The sequence below is a fragment of the Prinia subflava genome, chromosome Z (genome assembly GCF_021018805.1).
Source record: "Prinia subflava isolate CZ2003 ecotype Zambia chromosome Z, Cam_Psub_1.2, whole genome shotgun sequence".
In the NCBI taxonomy this organism is placed as follows: domain Eukaryota; kingdom Metazoa; phylum Chordata; class Aves; order Passeriformes; family Cisticolidae; genus Prinia; species Prinia subflava.
This window is the reverse complement of record NC_086283.1, coordinates 24,293,045-24,310,793: the sequence shown is the minus strand read 5'-3', so window position 1 is coordinate 24,310,793 and position 17,749 is coordinate 24,293,045. Positions and strand designations below refer to the sequence as shown.

The 17,749-nt window shown below is 46.4% G+C and overlaps 1 protein-coding gene across 1 annotated transcript in view; it reads right to left on the bottom strand.

The window, feature by feature from the left end:
* Positions 1-304: 304 nt before the first annotated feature.
* The window catches only part of HS6ST2 (heparan sulfate 6-O-sulfotransferase 2), a 130,575-nt gene continuing 113,130 nt past the window's right edge, over positions 305-17,749 (bottom strand). Inside the window, exon 2 of the mRNA XM_063422528.1 lies at positions 305-3,168. Coding sequence (XP_063278598.1) covers positions 2,466-3,168 — 703 coding nt within the window. The 3' untranslated portion in view covers positions 305-2,465. The remainder of the gene's footprint in view (positions 3,169-17,749) is intronic.

The following is a 17,749-nucleotide window of genomic DNA, read 5'->3' as shown; positions in this document are numbered from 1 at the left end:
GAAAGAATTCCTTAATGCTGCAGACCACTAACAATCATATTCAAAATCACCAGAAACCACAGCTTGTTTTTCTGAGGACTGCTCAGAAAAAAAGTTGAAACCTCTGCAGTAACTCCTGAACCAGACAAAAGCCCAAAGTGACTTTGCCCTTGAAAGCTGTAGTTTAAATACAATTCAGAAAAGCTGTGACTTCAAATTCCCATACTCGCTGTCAACTGCTATTTCACTCATGTCAGAATTACCATCCGTTCTCAACTGTGCAGCTCTCAGCACACTGTCAGAAAAAGAAATAATCACATGAAAATCAGATGTCTGTAGTTAAATTTTATTTATCAGTTCTACTGTTAAATGACACAATCAAAGTCAGTGGATTGGTCTGTAAATCTACACAATAAGACAACATCTACGATGGAAATCAGTAGAATTTGATATGGTTATGACAAAATGGTATTCTTATATTCGTATATCCCCTATATACAATAAACAGTATACACAAAGAAAATGCAACTAGTCTCTGTAAACCATGCACACCACAGCATAAAAACAAGATGCACCTCCTGCAACAGGCCTCCAGCTCAAACACAGTTAGGTCCTGTTTACAGCAGTGCCTTTCAGTTTAAAGACTGAATTATCCCCAGTGAAAGCCAAAATACAACTGAGACATCATATTGGCAACTGCAATTCTCATTAAAAAAAAAAATGCTGTACATGAAGTTATTCTCTTCTCAAAGCTGCTAATGCAGGGTATTGGTTTGCTGCTGCTTTGCTCTGCCCTTGCCCTTGGCAGGGCTGCTGCCCCCAGGCTGCCACACAACATCAGATGTAAAACCTCTTCCAGGTAACTTAGGCGTGGAGCTGTAAGATGTGTTTAAAGCCTTCTGCCTCATTTTCTGCCCCCCTGCCTTCATGTTGTATAGAGTATTACAGGTGAAAGGCAAGAGTGCAAGTGAGCCTTGTAAGCATCATGTCCCTGGGGCCACAGAGGGCCCTTCCCGGGTGTCTCTGCTCAGTGCCAAGCTCAGGAGCACTGCAGGACAAATGTTCTGAACTTGCTGAATGTCTGGCCCAAGCCTTGCAGAGGTTTATATTTTTTTGCATAGAGTTTTATAGGAGCCCCTCACACCACGTGCCCCGTTTGCTCTCCCTGTGGACCTGGGGGAGGCTGGAGGGCTGCAAGTGATCCTGCTCCAGCTCTGGCTCTGCACCCCGAGCCCCAGCAAAGCCTGCTCAGGAGCAAGCTGCTGCACCCCATGCACCACATATCCCTCTCCTCCTGTGTAACTATGGCTATGGAAAAACTGGCTTCCGTAATTTTCAGTCCTCATCTGTCATCGCTATGAAGGGCTCAAGAGCATAGGAAAAAAAATAAGCCCTGTTCTTATCTGGTGTAGCAAAGATTTACTGGAAGTAAATCCTAATTCAAGTGTAAATCTACTTCCATTGAGCAATTCTCTTTATAATATTGCTGGGATTAGAGAGTTTTATGACTTTTTAAAGACACTACATAAATATCGGCAACATAATTTCATCTAGTTTATATTACCAATTATTAAGGAATGATAAATTCAGCATTATGTATTCTAATGGCTAAGAAAGACTTAAAATGAGACACTGTCACAGGATTATAATTTGGAGAAGGCTTTACGAAACAAACGTGAGAGTGTGCTGTAACTTTTCCAGAATGGTTAAAATCATACTGCCCTGAAAAAATCCAGAAACAGTGTCTATAATGTTGGCATTAAGTTCAGAGAAGTACGTATGTATTTTTAAATTTTTTTTTTAATATGAGATAGATCAAGCTTAAAACTCTAAACAGCAGTAGGTAGAAAAAGTTTAAAATTTTAAGTATTTATAGAACTAGAGAAATTACTTCTATTCATTTTAAAAGCCAATATTATACATAAAACTAGTCGATAATTTTTCTAGATCTTTATTGTTCCTTTTGTCATCCACTCATTAACTTGGTAAATATCATAAGCAGTTGGTGCCCTTGAAAACACATTATTGAAATAAAATTAGGATAAAATCAAAGGGAAAAGGTTTTGTTCATCTATTGTATTGTGAGAGTATGCTAAATGCTCGTTATTAGGAAATGAGTTTGCTCCCCAGATAGATTTCAGCCGAGCATCATAAACATTTTCCAGCATCCCGTTTTGTACTCCTAACTAATTTAAAGATTTTTTTTTTCTTTCACTTCTTTTAAATAAATGTCCAAGCAAACACTTCCGATGAGTCAAGACGGCTCCTGTATTTCATAAATAATCCAACAAACCTAAAAAGGACAATTTAATTACACGCTAAGATTAAGTGTTTCACGTACAGTACAACATTTACTGCAAAGGCAACTGCAAAGGCAACATTTTGACCTCTTTTTGCTTCAGACCCTTGAGAAGCATCACTTGTCATCTCCGGTTTGCAGGTCGGGTCGGGCTCTGCTACTTTTCTGCGCCTGGCAGGGCCCCGCCCTATCGCCGCCACCGCTCCACGTTCCCTGTGTAGTCAGTGCTGGAGCTGTTCTCCCCCTGCTCCCTCAGGTGCGCCTGCTTCGCCCGCAGGATCTTCCGCTGCTCCTGGCGTTTCCGCCGCGCCTCCTGGTGCTCCTTCTGCCGCATGTACTGGTACCGCTGCAAAAACAGGTCTTTTGCATAATCGTACAATTCCACGTCTAAAAAATTGAGGGCCTCGATGCGCTGCTGAGTCTGCTTGTCTATCTCCACACTGGAGGCCCTTGTGCTATTGTACTGCGTGAACGGCGAGATGAAGTTCATGTTGAAGGTCTTCTCGAAGAGATACTGAGTCTTGCGCTGGAACTCGGTCAGGCCAAAGAAGGCCATCCGCTTCAGGTTCTCCTTGGCGCTGTCCAGCAGAACCTTATTTCTCTGCTCCTCGGGCATGACCGACAGGTTGTAGCATCCCACCAGGCTGAGGTCGGAGAGCATGCGGACCTGGCGGTTGTTGGCCAGGTTGTAGGGGCAATCCATGAACTCCTGCAGGGAACAGCCCGACCAGTCGTCCCCTGTGTAGCAGCTGGGCAGCTCCTCGGTGGTCGGCGACCGGCCGTCGCAGACGTGCAGGGACGCCTTCCATGTCGCTCCTCGCTGGACGTGGCGCCACTCGCTCAGGTATCGGGACACAGGGTCACGCAGGATGGTGATGTAATAGAAATTCCTGCCAAGGGGAGAGGAAAACAGAGCGTTAGTCCCGTGTGTCTCCAGCACAGAGCGCATTAACGCTCAAAATCAATGCAAACAGCAAGATGCACTTAAGTGCACTTAAGTGCAGCAGGGCTGCACTTCAGCAGCCCTGCTGCAGAGGGTCCGCCGTGAGTTCACCTCCGCAGGGTGAAGGACAGCGGAACAAATTCCTGGGGGGAGTGCAAAGGGCTGTATCCACCTGCACACACACAGAGCTGTCTCTGTTTAACAGGTGTTGTCTCTACAGGCCAAGGGAATCCAAGACTCCCTCTGTGCTGGGCTGTCTGTGTGGCAACAGGCTCCTGCTGGTGCTCCAAGGGGAGGTCGTCCCAGACCTTGGGAGAATCTCCCAGGATGTAAGCCACAACCCAAGCAGGACACAGGCATCTCTGGCTCTTTGAATTTCCTTGTACAACAGAGCTGCACTGACAGGTTTCCACGGACAGTAAAGAGATGCCCACGCTACATTCCCTGATCAGCAGTTGTGGATCTCAGCTGCACAAGCCCTGGAGCAGGGTAATACGTCTGAGGAAGGCAGTTCCTACAGGACCCTTCCCTTCGCAGACCAGATAAATAGGATGTGCCCAGAAGCCCCAAACCACTTCCACCCTACACAGGGACCTTGGCAAATCCCATGATAGACATAGATCCTGTTTTACTATTCTGCCTTCATCTGATACAGGACTGAAGTGATGAGAGAGCAGAGATACGTGACTAGGATGCATTACAGCATTTTGTAAGAGAAAAACATTTTCAAGAGAGGTGCTGGCTTTGGTTTGAAGCCACAGGGCAGTAGCACACGTAGGGGATGCGCTGCCACAGGGAACCCATCAGGCCACCAGCTGGAAAAGCTGCAAGTTCAACCACAGAACTTGCCCAGAATTCACTCTGGGTTGCACATTAATATCCACCATCAAACACCACGCCGTCCACCATCACAGCCTGAAGACGGACACGGCCCTTAGAACCTCCACTAACATGAGCATGGCCTTACCAGGATGATGCTGGAGGAACACCACCAGGATACCAGCCATCTGCTTAAGCAAACAGCATTAAAGTAGCTCAATAAGCAAATTGTCCTTCCAGGGAAGGCCACTCCTCCAAGAGGAGCACACCAAGGAGTGTGTGTCCAGGAGCCCTGAGCCCCCAGGGTGTGACTGCCACCTCCTTGGTGCTCTGTAAGGAAGAGAAGAACATTAACTTGCCTTCTCAAGTAACATTGTGACTGGCCACCTTGAAGTCAAACTTTTTGTTCCCTGTCGTTTCCTTTGGCAGAAGAGCCACTAGATGTCAATGTTTTACAGAAAATTGTCTTTGAATGGACTAAAAAAGCGAATCACAAGCACAAAAAGGATTCAACTGCACAGGGAAAGAAAACCTGGAGAGTCACCATTCCTATTCTTATTTAGAGCATCCGTACTCATAAATAATGAAGTAAGTAGAAAGTACAATAAACGTGCAAAGCCAAATAAAGCCAATGAGCCCAGTAGAGTGTCGGTGACTGGAAACAACAGCACTCAACGCTTGGAGCTGGGACACTGCAATCAGCATCACCCCCATCCTCACGCTCACCCGGGGTGGTGCTGCTGCCACCTGCCTGCTCAGAGGGATTTGGCCACAGATTCACACAGGCAAAGCGAGCCATGATCCCAAGGTAGGTCCTTTCCCACAGAAGTGCCACTCAATGACTTCACTGTGAGAGGTGGAGGTAAGAGGGAGCAAGAATAAAGCTCATTCATGAGTGAGGGGCAGCTGCTAACCCCACACTCTCTTGCAGATATGGGAAGAATTTTGCTCTGCCTTATCTCAGCAGGTCTCTGGTAGCATTAGAGAACACAACTGGGCAAAGAGGAAAGGCTTTCCATGAACACCACCTCAAGCAGCTGCTCCAAAGAGCAGGAGTTGTCCCTGATTATGCTTATGCCTCTGGCTCCTTGGATGCAGCAGCAGCACAGCCTTGTCAGGATCCTCAACATGGGGAAATGGAGCATCTCTGGGACAAACCCAAGCCCCTTCTTTACCCTCTGCCAGGACTCCTGAGCCTTGGATCTAGTTTATTGGGACACTGCACTAAAATAATGACCCAAGCATATAGCACTAACCTCTACATTAAGGACAGCAACTAGCATACAGCAACAAACCTCTGATGACTGAGGAGGCAAAAGCAAAGCCCTGCTTACCCCAGAGCCTCTTGTACGAGCTGGCCCGCGAGCAGCTCAGCTCAGGGGAGAAGGATGCAGGCACAGAGGTGCTACCAGCTGAAGGAGAAGGCCAACCAGACTGTATGCTCTAAGGTCATCACAGGAGTTGATGGAGTTAATGCAAGAAGCGAAACAAATCCTGAGCCAAGATCGATACAGTGAGCGTTTTATTACAGTTCAAACTCTTCAGCCACTCTCCCTTAGTGCTCTTTGGTCACAGGCGGTGACAAAGTGTCTCCCTTGGCTGCTGTTGTAAAAACAAAAGAATGAACAAAAACTCGTGTGTTGGTGGAAGAGGCTGTGCTGAAACAGGTCACCGCCAGCCTGGGCTGCCTCATCTGGGCAGGTATCTCCATCTGTGCCTGCCAGGGACACGCTGCAGTCAAGGGAGACCGGGAGGGATGAGGCTGAGTAAAGATGCTCACTGGACTCTGCAGTGAGCATGGAGGTGTCTGGGCTCCCCCAGCACCCTGAGGTCAGGATGCCAGGCAGGGATACTCATGGGATACCCCAGGCAGGGCCCATGTCCTCCCCAGCCCGAGCACAGCTTGCTGAAACAGGCTCATAGCTGTTACTTATTCCAAATACTTGTTATTTCCCAGATGAATCCTGCTTTCAAGAAATAAGAAGTCTTAGAGGGAGGTGCTTTATCAGTTGCTGGGCCAAACTCAGCAATTTCAAGTATTTCTCTCCTTCTTAAGGCTTCCTATTAAAATTCTACCTAAAGAGGCACCAAACATTTTGGGAGCATCAGCTTTTGCCCCAAGCCTCTCCTCTGAATTAGGAATTATGGCAGCTCCAGGAAAGCAGCCACACTGCTCTGTGTTCATCTGAACGGAGCTTCAGAAAGTCACAAAAGCTTTAATGCATCCTCAAGTCAGAGCTGTGCCAGAGATGAATTTGGCCATCAACACTTTGAGCATCATTCTGCTGCAACCAAGGAAGACTTAAAGCTTTGCAATTATTTTTAGCTCTGTACATAACAGCTTGTTCTTTCTACTGTCTTACCGAGCTCCTGCCCGTTCCTTGAAGCATGTGCTTCAGAGCACAAACCAGCATGTTTACAGGTAGAGCTGCAACTGCCGTGAATCATCCCTCCAACTTAGAGCAGCACTCACCAGAAACACAGCTCTTCTGATGAAGTTGAGTGGCCATGAAGCAGAGAAAGGGAGCTTCAGGGCTACTGACAAAGTAGGTTGACCCTGGAGGCATCAGGAATGTGGGGTGATGTGACAATGACTTGCCCCTGAGCACTGCGGTTCCTTGAGAAATGTGGACACTGAACAGTTCCACAATGTTGTTTGCTCCCCATGCTTCATCTTCTTGCTTTGAATGACAATCCTGTGGTCACACAGTCCATTCCTGCCACCCCCTTCCCCACATCTGCCCAACACAGGGGCAGAATGAGATTCCCTTTTTTCAATCTAATCAGTTTTTTAAAGAATCCTCACAACAAACTTCTGGTTGAAATATAAAAAAAAAAAAAAGAAAAAAAAATTGAAGTCCAAGTAAGGAACTACGAAATCCCAGGAGATGACAACACTGAATAAAGCCAGAGAGTCTGGAGAGGCTGCCAGGGAAGGAATATCCAGGTACCCACACCACGGTGCTCAGGGGGGTTCATTGTATGCAGAACTAAAGAGGTGAGGAGGGGGTGACTCTAATTATGCACCAAAATTGGTCAGAATCTCCCAAAGTCAGAGCACATCTCATACCAACCCCACTGCCCGAGTATTTAATTGCTTGTCGATGTTGAGGGAGGCTGGAGGTCAGACGCTGGCAGCTGCCATGGCTTCAGCCTGGAAACCTGAGCCCGGCTTGATGGAACTATGAGGTAAGGACTGGAGAAGGGAACTGAAAGCTGAACATTCACTCACCATTACATCCATTAGTGGACTACTAGGTGAGAGACTGAGTGACCTTTTCCCGTTCCTGCTGAGAAATGAGGCTGTTGCAAGAAGGGCTTTGTAGGTTGCTAAGGGTGAGAAACCTACAGCCTTTGCACAGGGAGCACTGCAGCCCCAGGAACAACCCTATCTTCCCCACAGGCTGTTCCCTGAGGCAAACCAACCCAGGAGAACACAGCTTCAGCACAGTGCTGAGGAAGCAGAGCTGTGATTTCCAAGGAAAGTACTGGGGCAGTCCCATTCACCATGCAAAAGTAAGGCTACGCTTTAAGCTGGCTCAAACATGCCCATCTGTATCTAGGTCAAGCTCAGCCAGATGGCAAGCCTGGCTAGGAAGGCTGGAGTCACAGACGGGGCTTGTGTAGTGAATGGGAGACAATTTTATACAAGTGTCTCCCTCTCTTAGAGTAGAGATGAGGGAGGCAAAAATTTGCTACATTTCCAAATCTCTGTGGATTTTTTTTCCCAGTTCCTGGACTTTCTGGTACACTAACAGGGCAGTGTGAAACCAAGTTCTGTTCCAGGTGAAGATGGATATTTTGAAAGAAAAGTTGACTCTGAAGGTGCAGAGGCAAAGGGATAGACCAGATTTGTGCCACATCCAGCAGAAATGCAAATAAAACAAACTAAAACAATGCAGCAGAGATTCTGCATATGATGCAAAGAATTAAGGGTGGAGCTACTGAAAAAGAAAAATAATCACAGGCTTGACACTTCAGCAGCAGAAACAATGCACAATCACCAAAACCAACAATCAGCACAAGGACATCCACGTCCTTTCCCCATCCACACAAACTGCTCATGCTGCTGAATAAAAATCTAGAGAGCTTGCTTATAAAAGAGTAGCCACATACTCATTCTTTTAAAAGGTGAGATATTTGGGTGGTTTTTTTTTTGAGATGGCAACTTGTTTCAGCTCATCTAACCACAGGAAGATGCTCCTACACTGTGGCCTCATACACAGATCTGAGATCCCATCTCCTTCTCCTACACTGCTCCCAGAAACAAAGTGAAATTGTGTTGCAGGCAGTCTCCTGCACTTGTCCCTCACCCCACACCACTCGGAAAATGTCCCTGCTCAGGACTGTCTGACAGCAAACTAACAGACAGTGATGGAAGGTCAGGAACAGGAATGTGCGAGTCTCACATTCCCTGTTCTGCTCTCTTTCTGAGAGAAATCCTCCCCACGGGCTCCAAAGCTGCTGATGGATTTTAATCTCTGGCAGAGGGTCTTCCAGCCGATCAATCATGGCCACCACAGCTCCCTGAGAAGTCAAACTCAATTATGCCATGCCAGGCACCGAGAGCTTTGCTCCCAGAAGTTGAGGTTAATTCCCATCAAGAGTGGCCCACTGAGAATTTGATTTGATAATACTACAAATTGTTCCTCCAAAAGAAATACCGCTGCTGCCTAATTTGCTGGAGTCAGGCATCTGTTTGGAGATCACTCAGAGAAAGGCAAAGCATTCATTTAATGGTGTGACTCATCCTGATTCTTAACAAACTCTGTCACTTACGGACACAATCAGAAGGACGGGGTGAGCATCCTGGGGAGAGCCTGTCCTGCCTCAACCATCTCAGCTTGGAACCTCCCCCCAAAATGAGAATGCCTCTACCCTGCCAAGAGCTGCTCCTGCAGCATAACTCACAGAGATGAGGCCAAAATATCTGGCAAACTTACTGAGGCAGAGCTGGGAATCAAATGTTTGCATCCACTCCAGATTGGTCCCAGATGCTTCCCAGCAGTGATGTGGATGGCAATGGCATCAGTGGATGTCAGAGTCTAGAACATCCCTCTGGCTACCCTGGAGGGTTTGGAGACCGGACAGGGGGGTCTGGGATCTGTACAAGGGGTCAACCAGCCTCACACAGAGCCGAGGAGGACACTGCCTCTGATCCCTGTCCATGGGAGAGAATGCCCACATTGTATGAAGAATCACAAGCTGAGAGAATTCAAAATAAGTAGTATTTAGTTTATCACAGAGTGTAAATCTAGAATCTAGGATTTTTAGTATATGGGTTTGAAGAGGCAAGATGGAGGAATTGGGGAGTGGTCCTGTCCTCCTTGTTCTTGCTCTTTTCCTCCATTTTCTGCTGAGTTGGATCTCAAGGATTGGTTTAGAGTAGAAATGACATGTTAGCATAGGTAGTAGGCGCTGGTAAAATTTTGTAAATAAAAAGTGCATTGTGGACAGTGGTTGGGTCAAGGGTACTGTACATAAGGTGCAGGGCTCTCTGATCCGCCCAGTCTGCCACGTGTCCTGCTCTGCTGGGAATGCCTCACAGAGCTGAGAAAGAACTAAGATAAGGTACCCTGCCAGGGAGGCCTGGCAGAGCTGAAAAAGGACTGAGATAATGAAGAATAAACAACCTTGGAAATGTGCACTGGCGGACTCAGCTTGTCTTCTCTGGCTCCGGCATGAGACCTTTTGGGCAAGAGAAGCTCGAAAGCCTTATTACCTCAGGGAACAGCAACCCTGAGAAGTGGAGATGCATTCACTGCCCGTGGGCTTCTCACAGTGCTGCTCTGCACCAAGACCTCCCAGCCCCACAGACAGTGGCAACAAACCCCTTCTTGAAGTGGGAGAGGAGCAAGGGGGGCTGCTGAGTTCCCTGTGAGCTGCAGGGAGAAGACCTCATGCCCATCATTCCATGGCTGCCTCCATGTCCTGGATCTGGATCTGCAGCCTGGCTGCCCATGCCATGACCTCCCTGCCCTGTCACAGCTCTTGCAAGGAGGTGCCCATGGAGCAGGGGTATTGGAACAGGACTGCTCCCCTTCCCTCCTCTCTCTGAAGACCTTGGTGCAGCTCCTGCACAGCTGGACCCTAGGCTGGCTGCTAGTTGTTCCTACGAGACCTCTCTTTATTCAGTCATTTAAATGAAACTAAACTTCCAGATCCACCTCAACCAAAATTCAAAGTGCAGTAAATCCAGATGAATGAATCCCTTCTTCAATTAAGAAGTGATGGACAAAGATTATGGGGAGGGAGAGAAGGAGGAACTAACACTCCTCTCCTCTGCAGCAGCCTGCAAGGCTACCTGGACTATATTCCTTCACTCTGGGTCTCAATGTGGCAGAAGCTAATAATGCATTAGCTCTGAAAAAGGGCTGGAAGAAAAGGAGATAAGTATTTCAGAACTGCGAATTAAAGCCGTTAGCAAATGCAAATTTACATTTCCTCTAAGTAATCATTATGTTTTCACTTCTATCAGCACCCAATGAATCACAGAGATGTTTTGTCTAGAAACACTAATGGTGGGGGTAGGAAGCCAGCAGCGTACTCACAGCAACGGCAGCAGGAGAGAAGTGCCAGAGGAACACATAAAAAGGAGCTGGATTTTTCAAGAACGGCAATTACACCAGCCCATCATTGCCCGTGAAATTACCAAATAGGAAAGATCTGCAGAAAAACCATTTCAGGCACAGAGGAAGGCAGCGATTTAGCAGGTCAAGGTACACATTCATATATGTGCAGGCATGGCATATGCAAACAAAGATAATGAAAATAATGCTTTAAGTAAGTAAAAAATATGCAGCCTCACACACACACATGCTCCCAGCTACCCTCACGCACAAAATAATTGTCCACAGTGTTGCCTGCGGAGGGGAGAGTGGCCCTGCAGATCTGCCGGAGTAGTATTAATTTCATAATTGCCTGTATTATTAAGATCTCTGCAGGATACCCCTGCTCACAACCAATTCAGCAAGAATAGTGGCCTTTTAGGGATTTTTTTCAGTAGTGCATAATAAAGCAGCAAGTTTCTGTTTTCAGACTCAGCAAACAGAAGAGTGACTCAGCTGCTGGTGCCAATCTCCAGTCCTCTGCCTCCACCCTGGAGTGCGACATGGCAAAGGGTGGCAATGCTGGGCAGAGGAGCCCAGACCCGTCCCACCCACCTGACCCGCTGGACAAAGGACTGAACTGGCCTTTGGAAACACCCATCTTCCATCACAGCCTATCTAGAGCAGTAAAGCTTCCCACCTCATGAGCTTAGTTATATGACAGAGCCATCAGGACTGAGTGCAGCAGTGGTGCTGAGTCCCTAGGCTGGACACAGGAGGTAAAACCCAAGGAACAGAGAGAGAAGGTGACAGGAGGATCAGTGTGTGCCACGCTTCCATCGTGCTGGAGGACAAGCTGCAGTATAGGTGACGCTGGATTTGTGAGTCTCAGCAGCATGCAAGGCCTTGGCTTTGCAAAGTGCCTTTCTTGCCTAGGGCGATTACCCCTTGATAAAGAGAAGGCAGAGATGAATTTTGCTTTTAATACACACTAAGAAAAATCAAGGTCTGAGCGCTGTTTTTTGAAAACATTGAGCTCTGACACCCACAGAGTGCCAGGAGCACCCTCCCACTCCCAGTGTGAGGAGCTGTCCCTGTCCCCTGCAGCTCCTGGAGCCGTGTCACACACATCTTCCAGCCGTAGTACAGCATGGCCCTGATCACAGAGCTCTTACAGATTCATTAAAAAAGCATGGCAGATATCCCGAAGCGAAAAGGAGGCCACTGCAACGGAGCTGGTGAATAACCACAGGATGCTGCCATAAATCAGATCTTTACAACAGTATTTACCCCATCTAAATGCCGCTGCAGGAATTAGTTTCAACGTGTAACTGATATTTCTGCGGTGGCAAAGATCGAGGTTTGCAAAGCCTACACTCCATAAGCAGCGGTTTACAGAGATGGAATAGTGGCAGTTTTTCATTTTCCAGAGTCCACTCACCCTTCCAAGAATCTTAATGCCTCATTGATTCATAATACAGTACATAAAGATTTCATTTTTTCTTGCACACAGTGATATATTATGGAGGCAATCTATTTTGCCACTGAAAAGTTTGCTTAGTAGAGGAATTTGGAGTTTTGACATTCAGGAAATTACAGTCATCTGTAAAGCACGATTGATATGCCAAGGCTAACATTTTCATTGCACTTATGGAGCCAGAATAACTATGTTAAAATATTTATTATGTTCTAAAAAAAATCCTCCAACTTCTTGTTTATAAAAAGCATATATTTAGCAATAAGAAAGCTTTATCCTTATATCCATATATATTTTACCTATGTCTTAAACAGCAAAGCCACATACTCTCTGAATAGATGAAAATACCTCTAATAATCTAATAAAATCAATATTTCAGACAGGCTCTGTGCGTGCAAGCAGGGGGCACGAGCTGACACGTGGCTGCACGGAGTGGCACAAAAGCAGAGAAATGAGATATGGGACCTGCCCAAGGTCCCCCGGGGCAGTGGACACTCATCCTGCCAGCCACCAGCTGACCTCCACAGAAAGCAGGAGATCACTGGACCCTGTGTGCTTCATTTGGAAGGTCTGTGGCTGATATGATCCAGGAGGAAGCGGGTGCGGATGTCTCCAGTCTCAGCTTGGCACGCGCACTTGTCTTCTTTATGAACGCATCAATGTGTATTTAGAAGTTGTGATTTATCCTCATTGCAAATTCGTAATCACCGCCTGAACACCCCTCCCAACTCTTCTGTCTATGAGAGTAGCTACTACTGAACTTCCCTGCCTCGGCGCTGGAGAAGCCTTGGAGCTCTCAAGAAAAAGACCATACGATCAGCCCTAAGAGCTCTGCATCTCCCACAATGGGAAATTAACTCCAGAGAGGTATTTGTAAAATCATGTGTAACTATATCAGAGCTCGATCAATTCTCTTCAATAATGCATAAAAAGAGGAGGTTTGGCTCACAGGAAAGAACGTAATTCCTTCACGAGCCATTTGCAGATAATCTCCTGTACGCCAGTTAATACATCCCATGACAGGTTACACAAAAGTGCTTTAAAAAACTAAACAAAGGATATAGAGCACATTAAAAGGCATATTAGTGCAACTTACATTTTGCTTATTATAACAATTGCACATACAGAAATCCAAGGAAAATCCTTCCCAGTCTTTCCAAAATCTTGTCAAAAGCAAGCATCTCTTGAAAACATTTTTGCAATGTAATTAATGAACTGATACTAATATAATTCTCAGCCTGCTACCAAAAAAGGGACACAGGAACGGACAGTGCATTTACAGCTGCAACTTCTACAGTTTTAATTTCAGCTCTCATTGATTCCATTGAATACCATGAGACTGTATAATGAAGAAATCTGTATCAATTGAAAATACCAAGTGTGCTCCTGCCCCACTAGGGCACTACTGTAATATCATGCAATGGAAGGGGATTCTCATTTAATTGAATTGGAAATGAAACACATATTAGCTAAGAAAACTTAATCAGTGCAATAATAGTAAAATGGGCCACTCAGACAAACTATACTGATTAAGTCACTTGCAAACATTTCCGTAATCATCACTGAGACCTGTGGCGTTAATGATTTAAACTCACTTTTCTACTCCAGGGAACAAAACTGCAATTTCATAGCAGACAATTAGAATACTTTACGCCCTCTCTCTCACGCTACAATACGGTCTCCTGGCAGAAGCACAGAGCCTCATCCTGCAAGGATACATCTTGAGCTCTTACGTACAAGGTCTGCATGGATGCTGGGATGTTTGATTTAAGATGGGAGACAGCCCTGAAAGCACCTGGCTGGCTGGGAAGTGTTTCTGAGGTACCGGCTGTGGTTTCTCCGCAGACTTCATCTTTAATCCCGACTTGTTACTGATGGCACGCTACAATGCACCACAACACTCTGCGCTCCAAATGGCTCCCAGCAGACCAGGATTTTAAAACTTGTATTCACACACAGTTGACATAACTGGATTTAAAATTTTCATGGAACAGCAGAGTGCATTTCTAGTAAAATGCCATGGATGCATTTGTTGTGTCAAAGCTTAGCTGGGAGGGGATTTACATCAGCTAAGCAAGCAAGACTAAGTAAACACTGCAGGATGTGCAGAACATCTTGTTTCCTATGTCTGCTAGTTTCACCCCAAACGTTTAGTAAAAGCGTATCTTACTCAGTGAGGAGTCTGAATCAGTGAGGACAACACCCTCAGAAACTGGAGACTGAGCTGGCAAAACCTCATCAGATGCTTTCCTGGCTATCAGTGACAGCACATTCAGCACTGACATCAGCTTGGACATTGCAGATTTCTGGATTTCAGATGCTCCCTATATTTTTAATTAATTTGTAGTGTTAAGACATTCAAAATCCTGCTTGCAGACAGTCAAAAGCAAATTCAGCTTTTCCATCTTTTCAGTGCCATGAAGCAAACTCCAGCCAAAGTGGCAGCCGAACTGAGGCCACCATGGAGAGGCAACAACCTAAGCAATGAGAAGAGTCCAGCTCCCCTCTGTGCCAGCTGAAGGACTGGCACTGCTATGCAAAAAGCACCCAATTCCACTGCAAATTAACAGTGCTACTTGCTTTGCCTTTTGCTCTGGCTCTCTCACTGTGAGGGTATCGTAAGCTTGGGTCAATATCCAACCTTTCTTTCAGCAGCTTCTCACTGCAATTCTTGAGCCCCAGCCCTCACCATCCACAAACAAACAAGTAGGCAGCACTTTGAACCCTCAGCTGGAGGGAAGCCTTGCCTAGGCTAGCTGAGAGACCCTTAAAACCAAGCTGATTTCAACAGAAGCCAAAGATAACCTACCCCTGCCAGAAAGGATACAATAAAGCCCTTACGATAAGCCTAAAGCAAAATAAACCACGTCATATGTAGGGTTATTCACTAATGTCACAGATCCTTCCAAAAGGATCTGCCATTGCTCCCACCCTCCTAACTTCATCCTCAAAATATGAAAGAAATAAAGAAAAAAAAAAAAAAGGGAAGAAGCAAAACTCCTCTGTGAGCAGCAAGAGATGGTTCAAAACAGTTTTGTTCCTATCTGTGATCTCTTGAAAGATTTTCAGAAGACACAGTTCTACTCCTCCATGGATTATTCTGGCTAAAAAAGTGTGTGACATTTTAATTATCTAGTACAAATGTTACCGCGAGTAAGCAATGAAACAGATGGTGTCCTGAATTTTACAGTACAGCCACATTTTCCAGCTCAAATTTACAGTTCACCAATCATCAGCTTTAATTCTGTCTCTATTGCATCTCCCCTACCCATCTGAAACACCATAGCCCTCCAATGCTGAGAGCACAGCTTTGAGAAAGTTGGGAAATTTTGGGAAATTCAACCCAAGCTGTCCTCCTCCAAGCAAATGTTTCCAATGAGGAAACAAAGTGGAGCACAACTCTGTACCATCCCAAAAGCATGGCAGGCAAGAAGTGGGAGAGCACTAAGGAACTGCTTTACACAAGGGAGCAAAGAGGTGATCCTGATACCTCCAATCTCCACGAAGGACCTGATTTGTTTATCTCATCCTCTTCCTCAGTGAACTCCACTCATATCAGTTGTAAGTCCTGAGATTTCCTTCTCTACCCATCTGGTATACTGAGCAGTCCCCTCAGGAGGTGCCCCCAAAGGGAAGGGACAGGATGGAATGAGTGTCCCTTCAGGATCCACCAGTGCCAACTCGCACATCATCAGGGAACAACGGGGTAGCAAAGCCAGAAGCTTTTCCATTAACTGTTGGTCCACCACGCTTCCAAAAAACCCTCAATGCTTAAGATCAGAGTTGCAGTTTCACATGTTTATTTCCCCTCTCTTACAAAACATAATTCAAGACACAGGAGCCACACATGTGGATGGGGACAAGGAGGACCTGGGAATACTCATCTGCTGGATTGACAGCACCATGGCAAATGTGGTCCTTGCTTTGAGAAGCTTTATTATCCAGTTCAGACAACACACTAGGAGACAATGTGATTCCAGTGACTCCTGGGGAACAGATGTAGCAGCATCCCCAGACTCAAGCAGCAAACACAGTGAGTTTTCAGCTGTCCCTCTTAGCTGTGTGTGGCCAGGCTGATGAGCACATGATGCCCTCATTGACAGGCTCTCGAGTTAGCGGGTTGTCACCAAACTGAATCCTGGAAAGCTTTCCTGATACTCCACTCCATTCATCTCCACTAAAGGGGAGCTGCTGCTGGGGCTTATGGCATCAGTGCTGCAATTATGACAAGGAAACATTTTCTGGGAAGGTGTCCCAGAAAGTAACACATTGAACATTTCCTCTCACCACTCGCAGAACTGAGCAATAACTCCTCTCACCATCAGCATCAGCTTCGAGCCAGGTCTCCAAGGAAGGGCACCCCTCCTGTTATGCCCCAGTGCTGGCACAGGGCTGGGACCACCAGCTCTGCTCTCACCATTCAGCTTGTGCAGACACCCTTCAGATGTGGAAGTACTCCTGCAAGGATCAGGCAAAGGGACATCCTGCATAGGCCAAGGCATGGACCTTTTGGACCTCAGATTTTTCCCATTTTGCTTTGAAATGGAGCGGAGCTTTGGAGGCGGAGGGGCCAGCACCAGCTTTGCAGACAGGCAGCGATCCTCAGTCACAAAAGCATTTGCAACACGGGCTCTGCCCCTTGCATACACGTTTATCATTTAATCCAGCACCATGCTGCCATCCAAGGGTGAAGATGGCAAGATCTGTGGTGTTCCTCTAAGCCCACCTGGGAACCTCTTCCTAAAGGGAACCAAACAGGGTGCTCACAGATCGGAAGAAATCTGAGGACTGAACTTGTGCTGGAGCACAGCTGCTTCAACAAAACTTTCTAATGAACTCCTGAACACCCAGGGAACCACGTCTGGGCATTCTGTCCCCAGGGAGAGAAGCTAAAGCAGTGTCCAGTGCCCCCAGTGGCAGGGTACACGGCCTGGTTTGCAGCAGATTGATGCTTTTGCATTTGAACTCTGCAAGCAGGTGCTCCAGAGTATGATGGAGTGCACGGCAGCAGCTCAGGCTCTGCTCTCGGTCAAACTGGCAGCTGGATTGCTGTGATAAATAAACCTGAAAATCAACTGCCTGAGCAGCAGCAGCTTCTTCCTAGATCTACATCCCTGGAGGGGTTAATCTAGAATAATTTAATTTATTCCCAAATTGCAGGCAGCAGTGTCTTTCCCCACTTAGCAGATTAAGAAACTGTGCTCTACCAAATTTATCTGAACAATTCATTCCCACGAAATTACACTGGGTTTTGAACTGAGGTTGATATAGTTCATTGTATCTGCAGGCTAAGCAATCCACTGAGGGGCCAGATTAAAGCACAGCTAAACACCACCTGAGTGGGCTTTTCTGGCAAAGCATCCATGCAGAGATGGGGGCAAGAGCAGCAGGTACAAAAGGGCTCCCAGCAGTGGCAATGTGGGCCAGGGCTCAGGCACAACAGCAGCATCTTCAGCTGCATCTCCCCTATCCTGTCATTAAAACAGCAGCACCCCCATAACTCATTTCAGCATACTGCGACTCGGCTCCTCTTCACATTATTTTAAACAAAATGACACTTTCTCTAGACACTTAAATGCATCCTGGTCTCATCACATCAACAGAGGAATCATATTTTTTCTGTTTATGTGAAAGGTGATATTGGATGCATTATATATTGAAATCGTTTGCTGGCTTCCTCTCTT